Raw genomic sequence first — 26,972 nt, forward strand, 5'->3', positions numbered from 1 at the left:
GAAAAAAGTCAATTTTTAAAACAGAGGGCAAGAGGTGGACATGGAGGAAGGGAAAAAGGGGGAGAAGGAGGGAGGGAGAAAGAGAAAAGGAGAAAGGGAGAGAAAGAGGGAGGGAGAGAGAGAGAAAAAGGGAGAGGATATCAATTTTATGTAAACAAAATTGCATTAATCCATCAAAATTTGGTAAGTTAAAAATATATAATAACAATTTCATTTTAAAAATCATAACTAGTCTATCCTTCCAATGTTCCGGTATAGCCTTATAAAAATTTTAAAGTCTCAAATTTCTGCCTTTTGAAAAAAATCACAACCTTTCCAAAGGTACTGCTAATATGCTAATATGATGAATGTGATACTAACATATATGATGCAGAGTCAGGGATATCATACAACTTATAATGCCTACAATAGAAACCTGTGTCCAAAGCCTTTCCTTAACCTACATTATATAAACCTTGATGCTTGTTGTTCTATTTTTGTTTCAGTTTTCCTAATAAAAGGTGTAATTATGCCAAAACAAAACAAAACTTCACCCACAGGAATAAAAAGAAACCTCCATAATCTAATAGATTCTCCCCAAAACCCCACAGTAAACATCATGCTTAAATGGTGATATAAACAGATATAAAATCTGTTATAAGCTCTTCATTTTAAAGTTAAGAACAAGGCAAGGATGCCCACTATCACTGCTTACATTCAATACTGTACTGGGATCCTAGCCAGTGCCATTAAAAGTTGTAAGTTAATTAATTATACTTAATTTAATTTAATATGCTTAATTTAACTAAGTGTACTTAGGAGAAGAATTGAAAATAAAATCATCACTATTCACAGGTGATGTGATTGCCTAGAACATGTGTGGTAAATTAGAGAACTAATAAGAGAGTCCATCAAAGTCGCTGGATCTGAGATTGACAGCAGGGGCTGAAGAGTCCATGATGAGTGTCACAAACTGAAGTTCTAAGTAAGCAGATGAGACAATCCGTTAGAATAAATAGGAAAAGCAGAATGACCTAGAAAAGAGCTGAGTCCTAGAATGAAGGCCACCAAGGCTTGCTGGTCTTGTCAAGCATCTCCTGCTGCATTAGACTAAGGTCCAGCATCTGTGAGGCCCAGCCACACCAGGCTCCTGCTTCTCTGGCTCGCATAACTTGCTCTTCCACAAGACTCCCCACAACCACGTATCTAAACTAACCTAATAAACATCTGCAACTGGCACGCAAAAGGATCTAACTAAAATGCACATAAATATGAAAGATGGACACATCTTCAGAACTGGAATAAGTTATTCTAACGAGCTTGATTTCTACTTAAAATTATAAAAATAAAATTTTTATTTATAAAATCAGTTTTAATGATCCCACCATCAGAGAGAAGCAGTATTATAATCTATGACTACAAATATTCTCTAAAGCACTAGCCTTTGGTTTGGAATGTATTATGGATCTTTGTAGGAGGTACACCTTCCCAATGAGATTTTGCTTAGGCTACCATTAAAATAAGATTTAATATTCTGGACACAAAATAACTGATGGCCAAGAAGACTTACCCAGTAGTGTGTTGGAATGCCAACCGTTGCCCAACGAGCACAGCCTATACTGAAATACTTGAAGTTCAACCACCTCAGGAAGGAGGCCAGACAAAATGATATCATTTTTGAGTTTTTAAACCAGAAAATTAATAAATTAATATGAATCTAGTAAATGGTTCATTGTCACTGTCAACTCAATGTCTCACCTGCTTACTTATAAACACAGATTACAATGGTTATAGTGACATATGTAAAAGACTTAGATGTTTTCAGTATTGACCCAGGCCCCCTTCGGGAGCACTAGTGAAGGAAGCTCCACGCTCTATGTGTTCTTTAATATTCCTGAGGCAAAACGTTTGGATGATGACAATACTATCACAGGTTTCCCTAAACTTGGGCTCTATTGCAGAAACCCTACTTCTTGCATAATTCCGAACATGCTGTCCAATATAGTAGCCACAAGTTACATACGGCTACTAAGCACTTGAACTGAATTAAGATATCATGTAAGGGTGAAATACACCCTGGATTTCAAAGACTTTGTACAATAAAAAGAATATACAATCTCACTTGTAATTTTTACATTAATTAAATGTAATTTTTTTTTTGAGGTAACACCTGAGCTAACATCTGCCAATCCCCCTCTTTTTGCTGAGGAAGACTGGCCCTGAGCTAACATCTGTGCCCATCTTCCTCTACTTTATATGTGAGATGCCCACCACAGCATGGCTTGCCAAGCGGTGCCATGTCTGCACCTGGGATCCAAATGGGCGAACCCCGGGCCACCATAGCAGAACATGCGCACTTAACTGCTGCACCACAGGGCCGGCCCTTTTGATATTTGAGTTAAATAAAATGTATTATTAAAATTAATTTCACCTGGTTAACTTTTTTTAATGCGGCTACTAGAAAATTTTAAATTACATATGTGGCTTACATTACATATCTACTGGACAGAGTTGATTTAGAAAATGAAAAGCTATTTTGAATGATGTGTGTGTATAATACATATAACATTTAACATGTTAATACATATGCTTATAAGACACTTTGCATGTTATTGGATAGCAAATTCCTATGAAGGCAGTTATAATCTTATAACAATAATGCAAAAGAGGCACTATTTATTGAGTTCCAATTTTTGACTGGATAGTACAAAATGCTTCAGACAGATTATCTGTAATCTTCTCAGCAGGGAGGAGTAATATGGATCAGGGAGACTGAGTAATTTGCCCCAGATCGCACAGCTAGGAAGTGCTAGATCCAGGCTCTGAATGCAGTCTGTCTGAGACCAATGCCTGTACCCTGCAGTACTTCAGACAAAGAATTGTGAGAGGCCCTGTTTGGAAATGACCATCTCTTACGAAGCTGGTCATCATCCACCTTGGGCAGGCGGATAAAGCCACATACCTGTCATGAAGAAGGTGCTCCTTTTCTGCTTTGGACTACGGAGAAAAGAGTTTTGAAAGCCAATACACCTACCCAACCAGCCTGAGGGGCCCACTGTTCATCCTGCTCTGAGAAATGATTTGCAGGAGTGACACAGAGGCTTGAGGGGTCACACAGCAAGGTGTGCCAGAGGCAGCAAAACAATGGCACCAAGTGAGGAGTGGTCAGCTGTCTTCGTGCCGCCTCTTACATGAGTTCTTCTGCTTGATCCTTAGCCTGGCCTAAGTCTCTGATTCTAGTCCACTCTTTGAAGACGCGTCAGTAACAAGAGAACTAATGGAGTGGGAAACTCTGGAACACCTGAGGAGGAAAGAGCTTGCAGCAGAAGGCAAGGACACTGCCACAGGAGAGGAGCAGATTTGCCAAAGAGCTAAGACAGATTCTCAAAAGAAAGATCCTTCTCAAACCCAAAATATCTTCTGCCACCAAGCTTTGGAAAAATTAGGCATGCAAAATTTTGGCACTCCTTCATCCCTCTTTCTTCCCCAAGATGCTCCTAGCCAAGAGGTGATGGAAGTCTGCAGACAGCTGCTCAGCATGAGAACACAAGTACCCACAAAAAGCAATTTTCCTTCCTGCAGCACTTGGAAAGGCGTAAGCAAAGGGCGGCGGGGGGAGGCTGGGGACCCAAGGGAAGGAAGGCGGAGGGAGGAAAACTGGCCAGGAAAACAGACAGAAAGCTCGGCGACACGCAGACCTGAACCTAGGAATTTCTGAATGGTTCAGAATGGGACACTTTGTCACCGCTGATCTAATTAGAAGACTGTTTTCAGGATGCTGAGGGTCTAGGCTCGTAATCAAGCACTTACATAATCCTCTTCATTGAGCCCTTGCTTCTCAACAGAACTTTTCACCTCCATGGAAAACTTCTCGAACTCAGGTTTCACTGTCCTCAGTAGAGTGATTGTTTGGAGGGATGAGTATGCTTGCTTAGCTTCAAAGTCGTGTTTGTCTCCTCTCTTCCAAGAGCCATCTCCTATGAGAGAAACAAAAATATTTATAATTCCAAAGTAGTCACCATAAAGGGGCCATTCTCCCTTTACAACTGTGATGTGTCTCTACATGTTACTTTTGGCAGATGGGGCAAGAGGTATTGTCATAGTTTTGCACTTGGATGTGATGTGGCAATGTCAAGACCCTCAAAGGGCAAGAAGGCCCCTTGGACACATGTTCCTTTGAAATGTGAGAGAGAAAGAAAAGCACTGTGTTAATTGCCTTATAATAACCATGTCACCGTATTTTCACCCCAATTGCAGCACTGCAGGAGCAAGAAGTAAGTTTTTATTCCTTTCCATTCACACTTATTTTGTAATACCTACGATCAACTGCGGAGGTCAACCAAGTTGTTACTGTGGTACAATAAACCTGCTGTTATGCGGATGTGGAATGGCAGGAATGCCTATGTATGACAACAGACAGGCACAAGTATGACAAAGCTGGCGCTGTTAAAAGAAAAAAGTTTGAGATGGATATTTCTTGAAATATTTCTGGAATCTCTTCAGAGTGAAAGTAGCTTAGGTAAACATGAGGATTTGTATCTTTCTAGTCCTGGAACATCATAAAAAATTATTGGACACTGTTCATCAGTGCGTCAATAGTAATAAAATGAAAATTGCTAACATTCATTGGGCACAGACAGAATAATTAAAGCCCTATTTATTGAGCACTTTACATGTTCAGACTCATTTAATCCTCACAAGACCCCACGTTGCAGGTCCAATTATCCTCTCCATTTTACAGATGAGGAAATCAAGGCATTTAGCAGCTGGCTACCTGGCTGCCCCACAGCTCTCCCTTTCACAAAAGCAAAGGCAAATTACGTGGATAAGAATCATTACTCTTCTCTTTATTATTTCATTTTGAGAAAACAGGTGGCCTGTAGGGCCCCAAAAGGAAATGTAGACCTCTAACTTTTGACAATAAGCTGTTGTTTCTGGGAATTATCATTGTGATTCCTGGAGATCTCTGCAAACACACAGAGGAACTCATCCTGCTGGAGTCCAACACCAAAGTCATTTGTTTCCTCCGAGCCCCCAGTCCACAGAAGACAGCCCAAGGCCAGAAGCTGAGCAGTGAGGATGTCTCTGGAGTGTCAGCCAGGGTCCCATGGCACTCGCTCTATTCTTACAGAAAAAGTTCAATAAAGAATTGGTGGCTTTGGAATTTCTATCACAACTTAAAACACACACCATCGACTAACAATGTACTGCATGCGAGGTTCTGTGACAGCCACAGAGGGCACCATAAATGTCTCGAACAGTCTCCACCACCTTCACGAGAGGGATGTAGAGATGGACATGTAAACAACTGAAGTTATTACAGGTAACAGCTCGCTACAGGGGTGGCTGGATGGTACAAAGAACAATGCCGAGTATAGAGGAAGAAACTACGAGCTCCAAGGAAGGAAGGTTTCATGTGAGCAGGCGGCGTCAGCCTGGTCCTAAATGTGTGAATAGGATTTTAATAGGAGGAGAGGAGGTGGAAAGGCATGCTTGGCAGAGCCTACAGCACAGGCAAAGGTGCAAATGTGTATGACATCCAGTAGGCAGCTGGGAACCTCGGTCTGGAGCATGAGAAAAGGCAGAGACAAAGAATTTGTTTGTGGAGACATCCATATAATCATAATCCTTATAATAGCAACCATTTATTAATTGCTTACTATGTGCCAGGGAACTGTTAAAAGATAAGCAAGACAGAGCTGAGGACAGAATTCATTAAGGGCTAGATCTGTTCTCAATGAGCACGAGATTAAATTTCAGGCCAACAAACAAAACTTGACAAAGTCCTCCTCCTCCCCTAGGAAACCTCCCAAACGCCCACACCGAGGAGGCCACAGCATGCGCAGCACTGGCCGTCGGCCAGGTAAACCCAGCTGGGTGCTCAAAACACAGACAACATGGCCTTTCTGAAGGGGCCAAATCCATTTGCCAGGAAGACCCCAAATTCTAAGATTTCCAGAACATCTTCATCCCATGGAGAAACTCATTTCTTATAGGCCTGCAATCAATATTTATTGATTCATTTTTAATTGGGTTGAGGTATCAAGACTCAAGACAGAAGCGATGTTTCTTAAGAAGAGGTCAGAGTTTCTCAGCTCTGGGAAAGAGTTCTCTCTGGGGGCATAAGAAAGGAAATAATCAGCCCTATAGGGTTTTATGCTGTGTAATTAGAAAATACACATAGAACTGGAAACAGCAACTACCTCAGTTACTAAAATAAGAAAAATACTTTTATTTTGAAGGAAGTGAAATCCAGTACAATAACTCTATCTACCACAATCTGAAAGATAATAACTTTGGGGTTTTATTTTCTAGAAAAAAGAATAGAGGGGCCTGGCTCAGTGGCATAGTGGTTAAGTTTGTGTGCCCCACTTTAGTGGCCTGGGCTTCACAAATTTGAATCCCAGGCATGGACCTAGGCACTGCTCATCAAACCATGCTGTGGTGGCATCCCACATACAAAATAGAAGACTGTCACAGAAGGTAGCTCACCAACAATCTTCCTCAAGCAAAAGGAGGAAGATTGGCAACAGATGTTAGCTCAGGGCCAATCTTCCTCACCAAAAAAAAGAAAAGGAAAAAAGAATGGAAACAATAGCACTTAATAAATTTAAGCCAAACTAACTAGGTATCTAGTCATAACCTTAAGCAATACCATGACTTCCTGCTTTTGTGGGTGTTTCTTATTTTAACGGGTCAATAACATCTCCCATACAGAGCTGTTGAATGCTAGGAAAGCAGAGGTCGGCTTGGCATGGCGCCACATCAGTGAGGACAAATTTAATTCAGTAGACAACTGGGTGCCTCTGGAGATTTATGAGCGGAACAGAAGAATGACATGATCAGAATCATGCCTTGGGAAATAGCAATGGATTAGAGTGGGGAGACACGGAGCGTTCACAGCCACAGTAATCCAGGCAAGAGGTTACGAGAGGTTACATGTGGGAAGACATACCCAAAAAATTAAACATGGTTGTCTGGGTGGTTAGAATCAGGGCAAGTTTTCTTTTCTTTTCTTTTCTTGTTTTGTGTTTCTCTGAACCTAGTGAATTTTCAGTCATAAATATTTACTGCTTTTATAATCATAAAAGGAGGGAGAGCCCTTCAGAATGGAAGCAGAGGACTGTGCAAGAGGAATCTCAAGACTCTACTAGAGTTAGGGAGTGAGAGACAACAGAGAGGGAGGCGCGTCACCGATGACGCCAAAGAGGAAAGGAAAACCGCCTGTCGCTAGAGGAAAGAGCAGAGCCAGATGGAGAAGGAGGGGTAGGTGGATGTGGAAATAATAACGATTTCAGTTAGGGCCATGGTCAATCCAAGGTGACTGACTACACCAGGCTGGGGTTGGAAAGAGTGGTCTGAAGCCAGAAAGGAGTGAGGACTGGAGAGAGTGCTGGATGTCATTTCCTTACGGCTTCTAGTTAGAACCCAGGGATGGACGGCACTGGAAAGAGAGGGCAGACAGAGAAGGGAGAAGGGTTGAGCATAGGCACTTTGGGGCTGCTGTTCTTGGTGGGCAGGACAAGTAAGAGAGACAGAGAGCCGCTAACAGAACAAGGAATGCCATGCCACCAAAGCTAAGAGCACAGGGTTTCCAGAAACAAATGGATGGAATCAATGATGAATGCTCAAGAACTGTGCTGTCTAATATAGTAGCCACTAGCTACGAGTGACTATTTAAACTTAAATTAATGAAAATTAAATAAAACTAAACACTCAGTTTCTCAGTCACACTTGTCACATTTCATGTACTCAATAGCCACATGAGGCTAGTGGCTACCATACTGGGCAACACAAAATAGAACACAGACAGCATCACAGAAAGTTCCACTGGACAGCACTGCTTTAGAGGCATGGAGGCATGGTCTGAGCTGAAGCTAAGGGCTTTGGTATGAGGGGGCCATTGGTGACCTTGAGGAGAGCACTTTCAGAGGAGTGGTGGGTACTCATGTCATATTCTGACAACGCTCCTGAACACGGAATTAAGAAGAGAAGAAGAAGTCTGCTAGTGAAAAGTAGAGCAGAGAAGGTGATTTGTTGCAGCTGTTTCAGGACTATGGGAAAATGAATTTGCTTTGCTTTGCTTTGTTTTGTTTTGTTTTAAACATCAGGGAGTCCCAAGCTTGCATCTAGAGTGAGAAACGTACAGAACATCTGTGAGAGAAGAACAACCTGCTCAGCACCAAGCCCTGTGCTCAGAAAGCCTGGTGGCCAGGGAGCCGGCGCTGGCAAGGGTGCCTATGCTGGGATGACTATGTCATCCTGAAGCTCTCAGTACTTACCAAGGACCCAGCACATAGTAGGCTTTCAGTAACTGTGGGCTGAATAACTAGTTGAGACATCAGAGAATACATCCAAGAAATGAATGCCTGGAGTTCACCTGGGCTGGACACATGGCACTACAGCTCTTGAACTCTGATGGCCATTTAAGTGAGAGAACAGTACCAGCCTCCTTGCCTCATGCCACCCTCTCCAAATGCCCAGGTGTTACATGCTTGCCATGAGCGAGGCTGATCCAGTTCCTCCCATCAGTAATAAGAGCACCGCTTACTGGGGGATGCCATTGTGCATGGCTTTGCCTGTAGATTTCATTCTTTAATCCTCATAGAAACTCTAAGTATGATTCTCATCTTACAGATGAGGAAACTGAGGCTCAAGGAGATTAACATCCCCAAAGTCACTTAGCTAATAAGCAACAGAAGCAGGATTCACACACAAGGCAGACTCCAAATGCTGGTGCCGTGCCTGCTCTATGTTCAGACTTTGGGGTTCCAAGGTTTAAAACTGCAAATGCAGGGGCTGGCCCCATGGCCGAGTGGTTAAGTTCGTGCACTCCGCTGCAGGTGGCCCAGTGTTTCATCGGTTTGAATCCTGGGCATGGACATGGCACTGCTCATCAGACCACGCTGAGGTGGCATTCCACATGCCACAACTAGAAGGACCCACAACTAAGAATATACAACTATGTACCGGGGGGCTTTGGGGAGAAAAAGGAAAAAAATTTTAAAAATCTTAAAAAAAAAAAAAACTGCAAATGCAGTGCGATGACAAAAATGTTTTAAAAAAAGTAGCAGAGGAAGAAAGATCAGAAGAGGAAGTGTCTAAATGTGGTTTAATAACCGTTACAGTTGAAGGACTGTGTGAGAATTCTTTTCTCTTTTCTCATTGTCCCAAACTTACTTCAATGTGCAAATATCACTTTTATAGCAAAACCTAATAAATCCAATCCCTCACCAGTTCTTCTGCTATTTTTCCATTTTTAGCAAGTGAAATAATTTACGTGCATCACTTCACTCTACTACACTCCCATCCTCCCCACAGTTAGTGCCCTCTGAGTTCTCGGGAAGGCAGGAACGCCCTACAACTAATCTTGACAGTCCCGGAAACGATCACCCAGATAATTTTCCACCTAACTTACATCCTAAGGGAATGCCAATGAACGACAATGCCAGTAGGTACTATTAAAAACTCTATAGGACCATATAGATCACCTTCTCTCTACATTTTCTTTAAATCTATCCATTCAGTCTTATTTTCCATCACTTGAATTCCCCCATAATATATTCTGAACTCCTGTGACAATATAATTTGGGCAAATCTGAGAATTTTGGGGAGTGCTCACCAAGACCAAACAATCTAGTAATAAGTAAATATGGATACACTAGCAATATGTTTTTTGAAAATCCAAAGTCAAGTAAGTACTAATTAAAATAGAGACTTTTTCTGGAACTGGTGTAGGGTTTGGTGTGAGGAAGCACAGGGAGAGGAGGATGTTGACGAACTTTTCATGAACACATATCTGATTCTTAGGGCACAAGATCTCAGAGACGGACGCCAGAACCTTGGTCTAGGTCACTCTGCCTGCCGTAAGATTCTGCTGATTGCTTCTACTCTGAGGAGGAAGGATGCTTCAGGGTCTGTGGCAAAGGTGGGCAGTTGCCTCCCTACATCCATTGTCCCTTCTTCCTTAATAACAGATTCCTACTTTGATTTGGGGGAGCAGTGAATCCAGCTAAAAGCACACATTTCCTAGCCTCCCTTGCAACTGGGGGTAGCCAATGATGTGGAAGCAGAAGTTGACGAGCGGGGCCCTAGAGAACCCTTCAAACAGAATTGAATCAACTAAGAGGATCTCTTTTTGCTTCTCCTCTTCTCCCCTTTGTCTGGTCTCAAATTAAGACATGATCCCTGGAGCCCCAGTCACTGTCTTGTGATCTTGAGGATGGATACCATTCACTAAGGTTGAGGGAGCAGAAAAACAGAAGGAGCTTGGATCCCTGATGACATTGTGGAACCACATCCCTGCTCTGGCGGATGCTCTGCCCACCTCTGGACTTCTTACAGGTGAGAGAATAAACCCCTACATTTGTTTAAATCACTACAGTTAACAGTGTTGGTTATTTGCATGCAGATATAATTCCTAATGCATCCAGGTCATTAGGATGTATTAGATAAAAGTTGATTAATTTGGTAATAGAATGTATGGCCCTAGATCTATCCATAAAACTACACCACAGAAAAATGTACAAACTTAACTTTTCATTTTTAAATTATTATGTGTAATCATCAAAGTAAACTAAGGCTAGTAATAAATATAGCTAAGATTTATTAAACACTCATTATGTTCCAAGAAGTTTGCTATGTATCTCACATACGTCACCTCACTTACTACTCATGCCATGAGGTAAGTACTATTATTATCAGTAGAAGAAACTAAAGCTTGAGGGGGAGAGCAGGGTTACATCAATTTGCCAAGAGCAAGTATGTGGCACAGCCTCTCAAGCAGACTGACACCAGAGCCCAGAGCTTGAGCAACTGTGCCGTAAAAGGGAAAAGAAAGGATCTAATCAGAAACACCAAGGATACCTTGTAGACTGTGTAAGAGCACACTGTATAACCTATACAATTAAATTTTCAAGAAAAACTGAACTCATGGAAAACTAAGTTTGAAAAAGTTGTCCAAACATAACTACCAATAAGTCATACAGATACAGATATACGATTTCTTATGCACTGATGTCACGCAGTGAGGACACAACATCACTTTTGTAAAATTCTTGCAAAAAATGTATAAACTCAGTCTTATCATGCAAAAACACCAGATAAATCCAAATTGAGAGACATTCTACAAAATAACACACTTATCGAAAGTGTCGGGTCATGAAAGACAGGAGAGATTGAGAAACCAGAACAGATTGGAGGAGATTAAGGAGACACAACAGCTAACTGGAATGTGGGATCCTGGACTGGATCCTGGAACACAAAAAGCATTAAAGTGGTAAATTTCAAATAAGGCCTGTAGTCTAGTTAGTAGCATTGTACCAACGTTAATTTTCTTATTTTGATAACTGTACTATGGTTATTTAAATTGTTAACGTTAGAGGAATCTGGGTAAAAAGTATACATGAACTCTATTATTTTTGCAACTTTTCTGTAAGCCTAAAATTATTTGAAAATAATTTTTTTTAAGTTTTCCAAAAATTACTGCCTAAACGAAGTTAGATCCAGATACAGAGTTGAATTGTTTCCATCTTTCAAGGAATATTCTCATGGTATATAAGAATATCGGTATGATATAAACTGTTCTAGAGCATAAACACAATGGAAAGTGTCCCAATCAATTGCATAAAGTTAATATAAACCTGATATTAAAATCTGGCAATACCACCTCAAGACAAGAAAACTATTGTCCAGTCTCATGAATACAGATTCAAAAATCTTAAATAAAATGTTAAAAACTTAAAATCAGCAACATATCTAAAAAAATCATCATGACAAAGTATGTTTAATTCCAAGGATACTCTAATGGCTCATATTAGGAAATTTATTAAAAGTATAGGTCAAATGTATTTGATAACATTCGTCACTCATTCCTGATTTTGAAAACCACACCTATTAAGCCAGAAATAAAAGGATGCTTTAACATCGGCTTCAAGAGAAGAAGTCAGAAGTTGAAGTATCACCAGTGCTATATATTATTCTGGGGGCTCTTGCCATTGCAATAAGGAAAGAAAAGGATACAAAACATTCAACCATCAAAATGGAGAAAAAACTGTTATTATTATTTGAAAGTGATATAAAAACCATTGGAACAGAGGACTTAATATGTGAAATTCTTGCAAACTAGATAAAGGAAAACACAGCTTTTCTATATAACAACTGAAGAAGAAACTTCAAACCTTTGCTTATGGACATAAAAAGAAATTCAAACAAATAAAATGATTTAGAAGTTAGATGTGCAGGGTTGACAAGGATATAGGAAAACAGACAAGCTCATACATTGTTGCAAAAGTATAATTTGGTAAACCTCTTTAAGGGGTAACTTAGCAATATCCACCAAAACTTAAATGCACATAACCTTTGACCCAGAAATTCTACTCCTGGAAATTTATCTTACAGATAATATATATATAAATATATATATAAGTGAGTGTGTGTGTCTGTGTGCCACACATGCATATGCAAGGCCACCCAATATAGCATTGTTCCTAATAGCAAAAAGCTGGGAACACCACAAATATGGGAAAATAAGAGGCTGATTAAGATGACAAATTGTCATTATAAAATACTATGTAGCCATACTATAAATAGAATGATCATTTTAATGAAAAATATTCTTTGTAAAATATATTTTTTTATCCAATAGGATATACACACTTCTAAATATCAATGTACTTTTATCTGGGTGGCAGAATTATGGTAATTTATTTTCTTCTTTGCTTTCCTGTTTCCCAAATTTTCTACAATACTCATGTATTGTAATTAGCAGGGACTAGTAATACAAGCTTTATCTGTAGATGAAAGGAATTCCAGTAGCTAATACTTGTGTTGCAATTGCCCATTTATAATGTGCATTCACATGCATTGCCTCCAAATTCTATATTTGCAATTGCAATCTTGCAAAACTCAGAATAAAAGTTTCTCATTTGTCACCAGTCTATACCATTATACCAATGAACTCAATACTGTAGCCAATAATGTAATTACATTCTGATATTGGGTCAAGAAGAGAAAACACTAGTCTTCTGTGTAAAGAAGGAAAAACATGATCACGACAGGAAGGAGCGAAAAAATGGGTATGTATCCTGCAAGCCTCAGATTTCCAATTTTATCCAGACAGGAGGCAGAGGCTACATTTGTTTCACTAACTTTTCTTTACCCCCCTGAGAAGTATATTTTATCATCTGTTTGTGCACAATGATATACTGCTTTAGTAAACTAAGATATCAGAGCAGGAAACCAAAGTATATGTTTTAAGGTTTAGATCTTGTCTAACTGTATCTGAACAGCAAGAACTGGGAAGGGGCGCTCAGCACAAGCATGCCATCTGTAACATGCGCACTTACAGTTCCTCTATAATAGCCAGGGTGCGGTCTCCGAGAAAACGTTCCATAGCCCTACAGGGTCTACTTCAGAGAGAGCCCTAACCACATCTGGGGGAAAACGCTTTGTACCTGTGATCTTGATGGCCTCCTTAAACACCCTGCATCCAAAGAAACTTGGGAACTTCCCCAGGTCCATTTCAATCATATATGTTGGTGGCTTTCAGACTTCTACGTATACAGAAGAGGACTAAGGAGCAGTAATCTGGAAGGAAGTGGGGCTCAGAGCAGTGGCTTTCAAAGTTGTTTACTTCACTTTACAGTAATGGTTATTTTATTTATTCCACAGTGTGGCCCATGACAAACATATGTGTAACATGCATAAATATATACACACGAACATGCAATTATATTACCGAAATAAAAGTTTTATAAAGCAATACTTATGCTACATGTGACACACTTCAACATGTTCTATTCTATTACATTGATATTTCTAATCTATTCCGTTCTGTTAAAAATTCTGCCCAAATCTCACTAAAATTATTCCAACAGCCCATCATGATGACAACCTCCAGTTGGAAACAGACCAGGCAGGGTCCTTAAGGCCTGGATTTATGATCCCTTGGAGCGCTCAGCTCACTCCCAGACAAATCACTCGGCACCGGTGATCAGTACTGGTATCTTTTTGCTCTAGTTGAGTTCTCGGAGAAGAAAAGCTTGAGAACTTACGAGAAGTCGTGGGAGTGTTCAGAATTACAAATTTCTAAAATCCTATTTATGGAAATCAAGTCCATCGAGGTAACTCAAATTATTGGCGCTTTCTCTTTCTCACAACCCCTTTTTGATGCCCTAGCAGGGGGAGGGGAACCGGAAGCGGAGTTACCGTAGGAAGAACTGTTGAAGAGTTCGATGTTGAAGAAGGCGTAGTCTCCGCTGGTCATCCCGTGCCTGTGCGCTGCCAGCATGATGCCCCGGATGGTGTCGCTGCTCGCACACATGATCACCACTGGGAGGGAGGAACAAACAACACGCGTGAGACGCCCCTTCACAGAGGACAGCGAGGGCGCTGAAACCAGTGGGGGCCGCCTGACAAGAACAGGGTACTTACCTAAGTCCTTAAGTAGCTCAGAATTACATAGGGAAAGAACAGTAACTTTACAGTGGAGAACTCCAGCGGTGGCCGCCATAACAAAGCGATGCAAGCCAACATCACCACCCGTGGGAACAGACTCATGAGCCTCCTAAGGTAATACACCCAGGGCCAAAGACGTCAAAATGGGCAACCTGAATCTAATCAGAAGGAAGCAGCCCCAAAGCCAGCTTGGGGAACAGAGTGTGGAATAGTGGGCCTATGCTCTCTAAAAGGGTCAATTTCGTGAAAAACGAAGTCAGGCTGAGGAAACGTTCTAGACTGAGAGAGACTTAGAGGAACAGAAAACTGAATGTAATGTGTGATCCCGCACTGGACCCTGGACCTTAAAAAATAATAATAATAAAAGTGTTGCCTTATAAAGGGCATTATTGAGACAACTGGAGAAATCTGAATAAGGTCTGTTAATTAGATAATAGTATTGCATTTGTGTTAGAGTTCTTGCTTTTCAAAATTATACTGTGGTTATATAAGCGAATGCCCTTGTTCTAAGGAAACACACACTTGCGTATTTCAGGGTAAAGAAGCAGGATGGTTGTACTTACTCTCAAATAGTTCATAAAAAGATAATATCAGTGTGTGTATGTATTGAGGGGGAGAGAGGATTTGGAGTGATAAAGCACATGTGGCAGAATGTTAATTTGTAAAAATCTGGGTGAAGGCTATACAGAGGTTCTTTATACCTTCTTACATCTTTTCCAAAAGTGTAAAGTTATTTCAAAATAAAGTTTTTTGAAAAAAGTACTTCAACTAAATCACCAGATTTGCCCAATTTAAGGCAGTGAAGAGTGTCACTGCTTTTTATACTTAATAGCATGGTAAATACATTTTCCTGAAAAAGCAAACCAGATGGTTTTAGGGAGAGCATTCATTTAGCAAATCAGAGGATGCAATGAGTGGAATAGGTTTTCTGCTGTCTGACTTTTGAACCCTTTTTCTCAAGCTGCCTCAACATCTATAGGAAATCGTTAACAAGATTCCAGCCCCCTCCTCATGTTCTCTCAGTTTATAGCCACACTGTCAGATTTGAGAGGCTTTAAGCAGCTCCCGAGTATGGTTGCCCGCCACAAAGGGGTACAACAGGCTGGAGTGAAGTGGGGACCTGGCCATTATCCAGTTAATTGGATTGCTGTTGATGGCTCCCAGGCCCCAGGACGGGGACCACTGTGTTCTGCTGCATACACGGAGGAGAGGAGACCCAGAGAGGCCTGGGCGCCATAACCACGTTCTCGTCATGCATGCCAGCCCTCCGACATGCGGGTGCTGAAAGATGTAAAACAAACTTCAGGCTGTGCCAAAGCTGCCTTGGCAAGCCACGTGGAGGGGCAGCCGCTCGTGGATATTTAGTTTACTGCTCATGTTAATTCAAAGCGTTAGATCATGACTCTGACATTTCTTACTACCAGAGGACTTGGTGTACAAGGTGAAAGCTCTGGACAAGTTTTTAAAACAATCCAAACTCGTACAGATCTATAACTGTGGGATTAGGTGTTGTTTGTGACTGGAGATACGGTTTTATATTTGGGATAAATAGTCAAATTCCAAGATGCCTCAGTGAGGAAGCTTTCGAAGAAACTTCTCCTTACTTGTTATGACTTAGATCCTTGTTTTAATTTGGATAAGGGGCTGAGACTGGTCAAGTTCGAAGAGCGTGGATTCCGAGAGTGGGCAGCTCCAGGACGCTCCAGGAAGCACTGGTGGACTGGCCCCTGCAGCCATCATCATTTTTTGATCAATTGATCATTGTCTGGAGTCTGGCTCTAACCCCCCAGACACAGAACTTGCTTCTGTCGGCATGTAAAGAGGAGAGTCACTGCCTGGGGGCAGAGTGCCAATAACCTAACTCAGATATTTTTAGATAATCTGAAATACAGATTACTTAATTTCAGTGAGGACCAGAATGTTTGTATCAGTGAGGACACAACATGTTTGTGTCAACATGTACCTGGGCATGCTAACTGAGGAGCCAAATTAGGATGTTAGTGAGGATGAAATCAGAATCAGGGACATCAGTAGGAGGATTCAGGTATCCAAAGACATCAGGCCTTGATAACCCTAAGCATCCAGCTGAGAGCTACACCTGGCCCAGGACCAAACAGGCTGTGTCCTCAGGCTGGAGCAAGGCTTCCCTAAGTCCTGGATGGGCTCTGCCCAACACTGACCTTGCTCTCACTTCTTTTTCTGTTTTTACAGGCCTGGCCCATCTTCTTCCCTCTATCCTCATCACCACCAAGACCAACCCCTTCTGCTGGACACATTCCTTCTTTGAATGTCAGTACCTGCTTGGACTGAGTCAAAGTGACCCAGAGCAGCATTGTGTCTATCTGAGCAGACTTTGATTTCTTTAGATCTCATCCATTTTGTGTTGACCATGCAGTTCAACTCTCAAAAGGAAACCCTGACTTCCAAGTTCATAGGCAGGGTATTGTTTTTCTTCCATAAAACAAACCCATAATGCACATTATCGTCCAGTTTAAGTTGCAGCAAGCATTTAAGGACACTCACAAAACAGTAAGAATGCAGAATCCTTCTAGATTTGTAGGATGCTACCTAATCTGTTATAGCTGTTTTATTCATGCCAAATTCAACAGCAAGTATTTTTAGCAATCTATCAGAAGGTCTAAAATACTTTTCACTGAAATAGCTTTCTCTTCCTACTCATGTTTCATCAGTTGATATAACAACAAATTAAATTATGTACTTATGACAAATAAGCACAACTGGCATAAACAGATTTGGGGACAACTCTTGGAAAGTATATGGACAAGTGTGAGAAGTGTGGACATACTCAAGAGAAGTACGCGAGTTACCAGTGTTCATCAACAGTCAACACAGTTTATGGAGAAAGACAGAGCATCACTAATCCTGCAAGCTGCTTAAGTGGAGGCCAGTTAAGACAACTTCTTATGATCTCACTTATATGTGGAATCTAGCAAACAAAGGAACAAACAGAACTAAACAGAAACAGACTCTTAATACAGGAAACAAACTAGTGGATGCCAGAGGGGGAAAGGGTTGCAGGGAGCGGGTGAAATAGGTGCAGGGGATTAAGGGGTAAAAAATTTCCAGTTATAAAATAAATAGGTCATGGGGATGTGGTGTACAGCATAGGGAGTATAGCCAATAATATTGCAATAACTTTGTATGTTGACAGATGGTAACTAGACTTAGTGTGGTGATCATTTCATAATGTAGATAAATAGCGACTCACTCTGATGTACACCTGAAATGGAATATTATTCAGCCTTAAAAAGGAGTGAAATTCTGACACATGCGACAGCATGGATGAACCTGGAAGACATTATGCTAAGTGAATAAGCCAGTCACAAAAAGACAAATACTGCACGATTCCACTTATATGAGGTACCTAGCGCAGTCAAGTTCATAGAGGCAGAAGGAGAATGGGGGTTGCCAGGGGCTGGGGGTGCAGGCAATGTGGAGTTAGTGTTTAATGTGCACACAATTTCAGTTTTGCAAGATAAAAATAAGTCTGGAGATGGACAGTGGTGATGGGTTCACAACAGTGTAAATGTGCTTAATGCCATTGAACTGTACACTTAAACATGATTAAGATGGCAAATTTTATATTATGTGTATTTTGCCACAATTAAAAAAAGAAAAAGTGGAGGGAAAAGCAATTTCTGCTGTATTTAGGTATATTTAAATATATAAATACTAACTTTTTTTAGTCAAATTGTTAAATTTTGGACAGGGGGAATGATGGTGTGATTTGAAGTTTCTGGATAGACTTTTCATCATTCTGCTCTATTTTTTCCTCCTGGTCAAAGAACTTGTGACGTTCCATGTCATCCTCCACTATCTGATTCTCACAGTGCCTCTGTAAGTGGCTTCTCCCCATTGCAACACGTTCCTGCAATCACTGAGAACAGCAGAGAGAAGTGCAAAGGGGTAGCTGTAGAAGTCACTTCAGAGAGCCAAAAACACTCTAAGTAGCAAAGGTGAGTTAGGGGAATGTCTTTCTCCCAGTCTCAGGTTTCCATCTGGAGCAACGTCCAACAGGGTGACACTCCTCATCTCTCAACGTGTCTTCATCTATCCCTCTCCCCCACCTCCCTGGAGGAAAAGGAGTGCGTTGTCAGATTGGTGAAACTAGAAGAAACCACAGGGCATACTGGACTCAGCCTCTCTTCCCTCCTCTTTGGGGTTTGTCTGCTTGCAGAGAGCGCACGTTATGGGTGACTTCTGTCATGTGGCAAGGGGCCTGTCCTGGAATGGGGGTCTGCAGCGCTATTTGTGATTTACTGGATGACCGTGACTAATTCTAAGGGGAAATAATAGCAAGGAGGCCCTTTTGGTGACAGATCTAGATCCATATTCTCCAATAGGTTTTATCAGTGATAAAAACAGTATTTTCATATTGTCCATCTGACTCCTGCATCCATCTTATATTTAAGTCTAAACTTAGAAGGGAAAAGAGATCTTACTTTGTGGAAGCAAAGCAAGATATGCCATACACTTCAAACTGAAAATATGATAGCAGAAATTAAAAACTAAAACTCAGAGGCCAGCCCCAGTGAGCTGGTGATTAAGTTCAGTTCAGTGTGCTCTGTTTCAGCGGCCCGGGTTCAGTTCCCAGGCACGAACCTACACTACTCGTTTGTCAGTGGCCATGCTGTGGTGGTGGCTCACAGAGAAAAAGAGGAAGATTGGCAGCAGATGTTAGCTCAGGGCAAATCTTCCTTAGCAAAAAAAAAAAAAGAAGAAGAACCTCAATATAGTAACTTTGGGGGTAGTCAAAGAAATATCTAAGTGAGAGAAATTTTTTCAAAAAAGAGAGGTGGTAAACAGGAAAAAAAGGATAAGAACAGTAGTGTCTCAATCCAGGAAGACTAACATCCAAACAAAACAAATTCTAGAGAGAGAGAACAGAGAAAATGAAGGGGATAAAAGACATAATTTAAGAAATTTTCCCAGAACTAAAAGACGTGAGTTTCTGAACTGAAGAGGCTTACCCTACAATATCGTAACATGCATAAAGCAAAATAACTGGCATGAAAGTACATGATAATGAAAGGTTAAAACATTGGGAGCAAAGAGAAGGTTCTGAAAAATTCTAGAAAAAGAAATAGATAAACAATAGGTCAAGAATCTGCATCAATTCAAGCTTCCTAATAGCAACACTGGAATTTAGAAGACAATCCTTCAAATTCTGAGGGAAGATGATTTCCAACCTACAATTGTATAATTATGTATAAGGGTAGGAGGAAGAAATTTTCAGTCGTGAAAGGTCTCAAACTTTAACTCTCATCCATCCTTTCTCAGAAAGCTCCTGGAGGATGTGCTCCACCAAAACAAGAGTATAAACCAAGAAAGAAGAACACACAGGGATCTAGTCCGAGAGAGAGAGAGGCGATGGGAGTTGCAGGAGGGTGTTGAAGAAAGAACCCAGAGTGACAACTGTGCAGCATGCTTAGAAAATAACCAAACTGGAACAACACAGGAGGCTTAAAACAGAGAATTGGTAGATGATTTAGTTATAAGCCCATAGGAAACTAAGCAAACAAAAACAGAATTTGTTTTTAACCTCAAGGAAAACAAGTAGGACAATAAAGAAAATGTCATCATAGTAGTCTATACAGCTCAGCTACAAGTAGGATTCAGAAGGTGATAATAATATAGACACTGAACACCGAGCTAACTAAATGTTTTGACACACCATGTTGGAAGGATGACTGGAAGGAAAGCTTGAGTGTGTGGTTAACAGGCAGTAAAAGAGAACTAAGTCATCATCTTCCCTGGGATGACAAGAGATAAGACCCAAAACCGAAAAAATCAAAAGTAACATGTTATGTAGAGGTGTGAAGTCAAATACTCACAGAAACAGCTACAAGAGTTGAAAACAGTTGCCTCTGGGAAGTAAGAAAGGGGGAGTGGGAGATGGGAAACTCTTGCTCCTAAAAAGACTTGTGTCACGTCTTCCCCTGCTGTGTGTTAGTTATTTTACACTTATCGTGGGTTCTTTGCTTAAACGGTCTACTGATCAACCACAGGGTCATTTACTCCAGCCTAATTCTAAAAATAAATGACTCTTGTGCTGATTAAGTATTGTTATCTCTACAGTTGTTGTGCAGGCCCAGATTAATGACATATTACTAACTAAAAGGATAAAACTACAGCCCTTCATACAAAAATGTTTGTGTGTACAATACTTCTAGTTCTGCATCTTATAAGGTGTATAAACAAAACAACTACTGGCTTTTATTGCTTGAAAATAATATTTGTTTTTAAACTTGCCTTTTTAAAAATAAATTGATCATTGAGTGTGGAATACTGAGGGCAGTAGATGAGGGTATGAGGGAATCCATTTTAAATAAAGGTCATTATTTTTAAAAATAATATATACTCAGGTGTGTGTATTCTGGTGATACTATATATTAGCGAAAGACATGAGAGAAACAAAATTTTTTAATTATTGACTTTGATGGAAAATCCCTGAAATGAATGATTAATATCCCTCAGTTTTTCATTCTGCAGTACAGCAGATAGCCAAATGGTATTTTTTAGTCATATTATTATTTGGGAGGGTGGCATCATCAGGTTTTACCCTGTGAGAGAGTCAAACATTTGTGATCTGATTTTAAAGATGAATTTAAGTCCAAAACAGTGCTAAAAATGTAATCTCCAAAAGGGGGGAAACTCTCTAGTTCTATGAAGTTTCATATGGAATTTTCTTTTTTTGAGGAAGATTAGCCCTGAGCTAACATCTGCCGCCAATCCTCCTCTTTTTGCTGAGGAAGACTGGCCCTGAGCTAACATCTGTGCCCATCTTCCTCTACTTTATATGTGGGATGCCTACCACAGCATGGCGTGCCAAGCAGTGTCATGTCCCCACCTGGGAGCCGAACCGGTGAACCCGGGCCGCCAAAGCAGAACATGCAAACTTAACCGCTGCACCACCAGGTGGGCCCCTGGAATTTTCAAAGACAAAAATATGGTCGGGTACGTTTTTACACTTAAGTGAGCACAAATCACAACCACTTAATGTCAATTTGATGAGGCCTGATTGTCATCTGCCTCACTAACAGAAGAGGAAATTCAGCCTTAGAGAAGGTGAGTGACTTGCACAGGCCACACAGCAGCTGAATGGAGACCCCAAATCCAGAACATCTACTCAGCCCAGGGGTCTTGCCCCCAGGCCTGCCCTCTCCTTCTGGTAATGGGGATTATCATCATATATGTAAAATATAATAAAACCTCACGTTTACTGAGCACTGAGTATGCATCTGGCATAGTTCCAGTGCATTCTGTGTGTTAACTCATTTAATCCTCCCAGCGTCTCCAAGATGGGAGTACCCCGACTACCCCCACTTTACCCGAGAAGCCGAGGTAAAGAGGTTTAGTAGCAGCCCAGGCTTCCTGCCAGTGAATGCCTGAGCCAGGACAGGCGCTCCGCACATCCAACTCCACTGAACCCCTCTACTGAACCCCGATTTAACCCATTAATCGCTTATAGGGAAGTAATGGTGATTAGTAAAAGATGAAAGATCCCCAGAGAGCTTTGTATCCAGCCACTTTCTCTCCAGAGAGTAGCGAATTTCGGTGGGCCGCGGGCTTAGGCAAGAAACTATTTTATTTTCCACTTCTGAACATCTGCCAAGTCGCTGTTGGAAATATATTTTAGAGTAAGAATGGGAACCTTATCACCTGTAAAACATGCAGGTCAGCTGAGCAAACTGTCACCACTAAATCCAAACTTGGAAGAAAAGAAAAAAAGCAAAGAGACTTGGGAACATGTAATTAAAAAATCATGAGCAGCAGCAGACTGTGGCCCAAGCTTTCTGAAGTCCCCAGGCCCACCAGGGCACTGACGCCCTCACTCCCCACTGGCCTCAGCCACACCATTGTGAGGCTGAGGGGCATGGTGGCCAAGATCTGCCCTCATCTGGGCCGACGATGAATCCCAGGCCACGTGTGCAGGGGTCACTGCCCGCATGGAGCCCTCCACGGCGGCGGCAGCACAGACGCGCTGGCAGACCGCGGATCTCGCCCGTAGGGGGACACACCCCCATCGCCAGCCGCTCCAGCGAAGTCTCCGACTCTTAGCTCCAGGCCCTCAAACGCTGAGAGCTAAAGAATCGGCTTCCGGGGGGAACAGAGCAGCCCAAGGTCTGCAGGGGTCTACAGTAACCTGGGGACTGAGAAAAGGGAGAGAAGTAGATGTGGGTTTCTCGGCTGGGCGTGGCGAGTCCGCAGCCGTTGGATACAAGTGCCCTTTTTCATCATCAGCAAAGCCGGCGCCCCGCCTGCTTGGCTGGCAGGGAATCGGCGCAGACAGCCTGGAGTTCGAACGCTTAAAATTTGGCCATGCATCCCCACTGTCAACACCTCCCGCCTCTGCGCTCTAAAGAGTGCGTTCACTCCGAATCCAAGGTGGCCAAATTGGGAAGAGGGACGGCCGCGGCGCCATCCTCCGTGGCGCCTCTGCCCATTCCCACCTGTTCCAGAGGCCCCCCAGCCTCCGGCTGCGCTGCCTCCCACCGGCAGCGCCCAGGTGGGAGCCCCACTCCTGACTCAGCCCCTCTCCCCTTGGGTCCCCCCTCGTGGTGTCGTGGGGAGCTTTGCCCAAATTGCGCCAGCGACAATCCAGGCGCGTGCGCGCCGAGGGGAAGCCGGGGCGAGATTCCCCGAGCGTTGTGCACGCCAAACCTGACACCCGGAAAGAGGGAACTGCGCTACGCTGGGATCTCAGCCCGCCTTCCGGCAGTGTGCTCCACAGTACAACCGGCCGCACCGGGGGCTTCCGCGCTTACGTATCCGCGACCACCCGCTTCTCCTCCCGCTCCCTGTAGCCAGAGCCACCATCCTCAGCCTTGAACTCTTTGTCCAGTTTGGTGGTTATTCGAACCGTCACAGACCCGCGGAGAAAACTTGGGGGTCCCGTGGAAAGGAGGTTCAGTGCTGCTTCTCCAGCGCGCGCTTTCGCAAAGCCTCGCTCCTGACGCTTTAGAGACCGTGATGCCGAACGCGCTGGGGAAAGTGAGTGTCGCCTGAGTCCAGACACAGAGAGGCATTTTTGGTACAAACCACAGGAGCTCGTTTATAAAGGGCTAGAGGGGCCATGGAAGGAATAAGAAGGGCGATACAATGAGCCTTTTAAAGAACGCTGGGATCTGTGGAAGGAGCAGCCAGGCAACCCCGAGACCCCAGCTAGCCAAGTGGCGGCGCGCTCGCTGTAGCGCGTCTGCATGCACTTCCGTACTAGGAGAGGGCGCACGTCGGGAAACGACCGGGTAACAAGTTCTTTCGGCCTCTGCACGCTTTCACACCCTGGCTGGGGCAGGGCACTGGGAGTGAGCCCCTAATCGTCAGCCCGGCGCCAGTGAAGGGGAAGCGAGGAAAAAATACTCAGGCGGCACCTGTCAGACCTGGGCATGGGCACACGGAAACTACGGGCTCAGATGCCCCTCCCCCAGGTTCCATCACCTCCCCAGGACCCTCTACGTACACCCCGCGACCGCAAGGAGCGGTGGTCAAAGGTCGTCGCAGCCAGGCAGCGCATACCCAGGGGAGACCCCATGCGCGCCCTCCCCAGGTCTTCAGTGCCGCAGGGGGTAGTGCGGTCTGCAGAAGAGCGGACCGCTGTGTAGGGAGAGTCGCAGAGAGCGGTTGGGTTAGGGCCGGGGGACAGGAGCGCGCTTCTGCTCACCTCGCTCACTGGCCTGGATGTAGCGCACGATGTCGTCCAAGTCCAAGTCTTTGGTCTCATCGAAATTGTAGGCGGACGTGTGCAAGCCCTCCTCCTGGAAGACCTCGTGGACCCCCTCGAGGGTGAAGTAGCAGTTCCGCTCCAGCCTGTCGTCGCTGTAGACCAGCGCGGCACGGCTCCACTGGTGGTGACGGAACAAGGCGAGCATCATCTCGCCCATCTTGGAGTACGCGGGCGCCACGCGCGTGAGGTGTGAGTATTCAGTGTCCTTATGCTGGAAGCCGGCGGCCAGTGCCCCGGCCGACAGCATGGGCAGGTCCCAGTGCGCTGCAAGCCGGGCCACCGGTGCCGCCGCATACTCGCACACCGGCCCCAGGATAAGGTCCGGCTTGGCGCCCCGCGCCGCCGCCACGCGGTCCACCAGGCTGAAGAGTGCGCGGTTGCCGCAGTCTGAGTCTTCGTAGGCCACCTGGAAGCGAGTGCCGGGTGGCAGAAGCCGCCGCCCGGTCCCGTTGCCCTCCACGCTGCGCAGCGCGTATTCGATGGCCGGCCGCACCCGGGCCAGGGAGAACAGGTACGAATCGTCTTGGGGCAACAGCACCAGCACCTCGATCTTCTGAGGCGGCAGTGCCTCTCTCTCCCGGCGCCCGCCGCCCGGGCCCGCGCCCCCGCCGCCACCGCCACCCGTGCTGCCAGCCAGCAACGCCCAGCTGAGCAGGACGCACGCGGACAAAGTGAGCACCAGCAGGGACGGCATCGTGCCGCAGGAAAGCGCCTACCCTCGCTGCTGACTCGCCCTCTGCCCCCCACCCACCCTTCCTCTTTCCTCCCCACTCTTCTCTCCCAGGTCCCTGCGCCCCCTTGGGCGCTCTAAGAAAACAGAATACCCCCTCCACTAACTTGCCAAAAGATAGAGAGGAAGAGTCCTTCTTTGCAATCTCACTCGTTTTTAAAAAAAAAAAAAAGAAGAAAGAAAGAAAGAAAATAAAAGAAAAAGAAGAAAAAGTTCACCGGGTGTAAACCTGTATGCCTGCAATATATTTATATATATACTTATAAATATATATATTCGTCCTCCCTTTATATATACTATTTTGCTCAGAGATGGCTTCCTATTTGGGCGTTGCAAAGATTGCTTTTGAAAGCGTATTTGTAAAAGAAAAAAAAGTTAGACTTGTCCCAGTGCTTGTAATTGACGGTGCATCTCCCTCGCGTTTGATCTCATTGATTCGCGCCGGTTCCTGGATCCATAGCCCGCGTTTAAATAGCGTGGCAGCGGCGGAGCGTGTTACCACACATGGCGCGCCGAGGCCGGCCTTGTATTTCCAGCGGGTGGGGGTGGGGGGGCTGGGCTGGGGGAGCCTGTCATTAACATTCTTACATCAGGGCTCCTCCCCGCACCCCTACCCTTCCCACCCCTCCCCTGTCCCTAACCCCCACTCCTCGCCAGCCCTCCGCATTTTCCTTAAAGCCGCAGTGGCCCACTTCAGCAGGGGCAGGAGCCCGCACCGCACCGCCTCCGGGGTCCCCGCCTCTCCCCCGCCCCGCACGCGGCAGCGCTCTCTCCTGTTCCGGGCTTTAAAAAGGAAATGTTGGAAAGTAAAGAAATGCGCGCAGGCACACATACACCGTGCAAAAAAAAAAGCAAAACACAAAAGGATTAGAGAAAGGGGGTGGTCCTAGAAATTGGTAGCTTCGTTGCAAAATTCCGCAGGTCCTGCTCCCTCTCACCTCTTTCGCACTCCGGCCACATTACCTCCTGACGCGCCAACTCTGGGCAGGCACCCGACCTTTCTGTCCCCTGGCGCAAGGTCAGGGAACAGGGACAAAGGTCCCAGTGCAGACGGCTCGATCGCCGACCTGGAACGTCCAACTAGCCCGGGCGTTAACTGGCGCCCATCCTTCTCCCGCCCTCCTCCTTTTCGCGCCAGGCTTCTCCCCCCCGGCCAAGCGGGTTCGCGCTGGAGTCGCAGCGTTGCGGGGACTCCAGCGTCCCCGCGCGCAGACATTCCGCGGGCGCATTGCGAGCAGAAAAGCGAAACTTGTTGCTCCCAGAGGCGGGAGAACGATTCCGCTTCTGGAGGTGGCAAAAGGCTTGAAAAGCATCTCCAAGGCGTCCTCTGGGCTTTGTTTGCTAAACCAGGTAACTAAATAAAGCGATCTTCTCCCTAAATCGATACTCCGAGGGTCCCCTGGGTGCACGCGCACGCTCCGGTCCAGCCCCTGCGCTCGGAAATCCAGCCGCTTCTCCTCGGGGGCGCGCTAGACTCTGTGCTCGCGGTTCTGGAAAGCGAGAGGTCCTGCGTCGGAAACCCAGTCCAGCCGCTGGTCACATCCACAACAGCAGTGGAGACAAGAGATGGAACAGAGATGGAAACGGCCGTGAGGAAGTCCGTGGCCAGAGGAGCCTTGCCGGGGTCCTCCGCGCTTCAGGGCAGGTTCGAATGGAACTTGACCCTCTGAACGTGCTAACACCCCGAGGTCATTTGCGATGTGAACTGCTATAGTGGACGGGAGGATTCTGACACTTAAGTCCCGCAAATTAAAATAAATTGAAAATGTTTTTAAGTGGTCTTTCATTTGACTGGGCGTCCCTGTCCACGGATTTCTATTAGTCTTAGACCAGCGCCCTCTTTCGGCAGAAACTTGAAGCCGACTCGTATCCCCAGTGCCGCCTCCCCAGGCGCTGCGTCTGTTTTTGTTGTTTAAGCCGAGGCCTGAGAGAGCAAGACCTCTCACCTGTGACGGTGAGAAGGCAAATGGGGGTTTCCAGAGATGTGGCAACTTCAGGCGCCAGCGTCGGTCGCTATGAACGGCACCCTCCTTATAGCTCTTTCTGACACCGTTAATG

At 44.4% G+C, this 26,972-nt stretch overlaps 1 protein-coding gene across 4 annotated transcripts in view; it reads right to left on the reverse strand.

Annotated features, from left to right (window-relative positions):
* Window positions 1-26,731, reverse strand: part of NPR3 (natriuretic peptide receptor 3) — a 70,806-nt gene extending 44,075 nt beyond the window's left edge. Inside the window, exons 1-3 of one of the 4 annotated variants that reach the window (XM_070587069.1) lie at window positions 25,853-26,731; window positions 14,188-14,310; window positions 3,790-3,956 (exon numbers count right to left, since the gene is read on the reverse strand). In XM_070587069.1, coding sequence (XP_070443170.1) covers window positions 3,790-3,956; window positions 14,188-14,310; window positions 25,853-25,874 — 312 coding nt within the window. In that variant the 5' untranslated portion in view covers window positions 25,875-26,731. Of the gene's footprint in view, window positions 1-3,789; window positions 3,957-14,187; window positions 14,311-24,121 lie in introns of all 4 variants that reach the window. The other 3 variants (XM_008518837.2, XM_070587070.1, XM_008518836.2) reach the window with 3 other exon arrangements.
* Between the last annotated feature and the right edge of the window lie 241 nt (window positions 26,732-26,972).

This window comes from Equus przewalskii, chromosome 20 (assembly GCF_037783145.1).
Source record: "Equus przewalskii isolate Varuska chromosome 20, EquPr2, whole genome shotgun sequence".
In the NCBI taxonomy this organism is placed as follows: domain Eukaryota; kingdom Metazoa; phylum Chordata; class Mammalia; order Perissodactyla; family Equidae; genus Equus; species Equus przewalskii.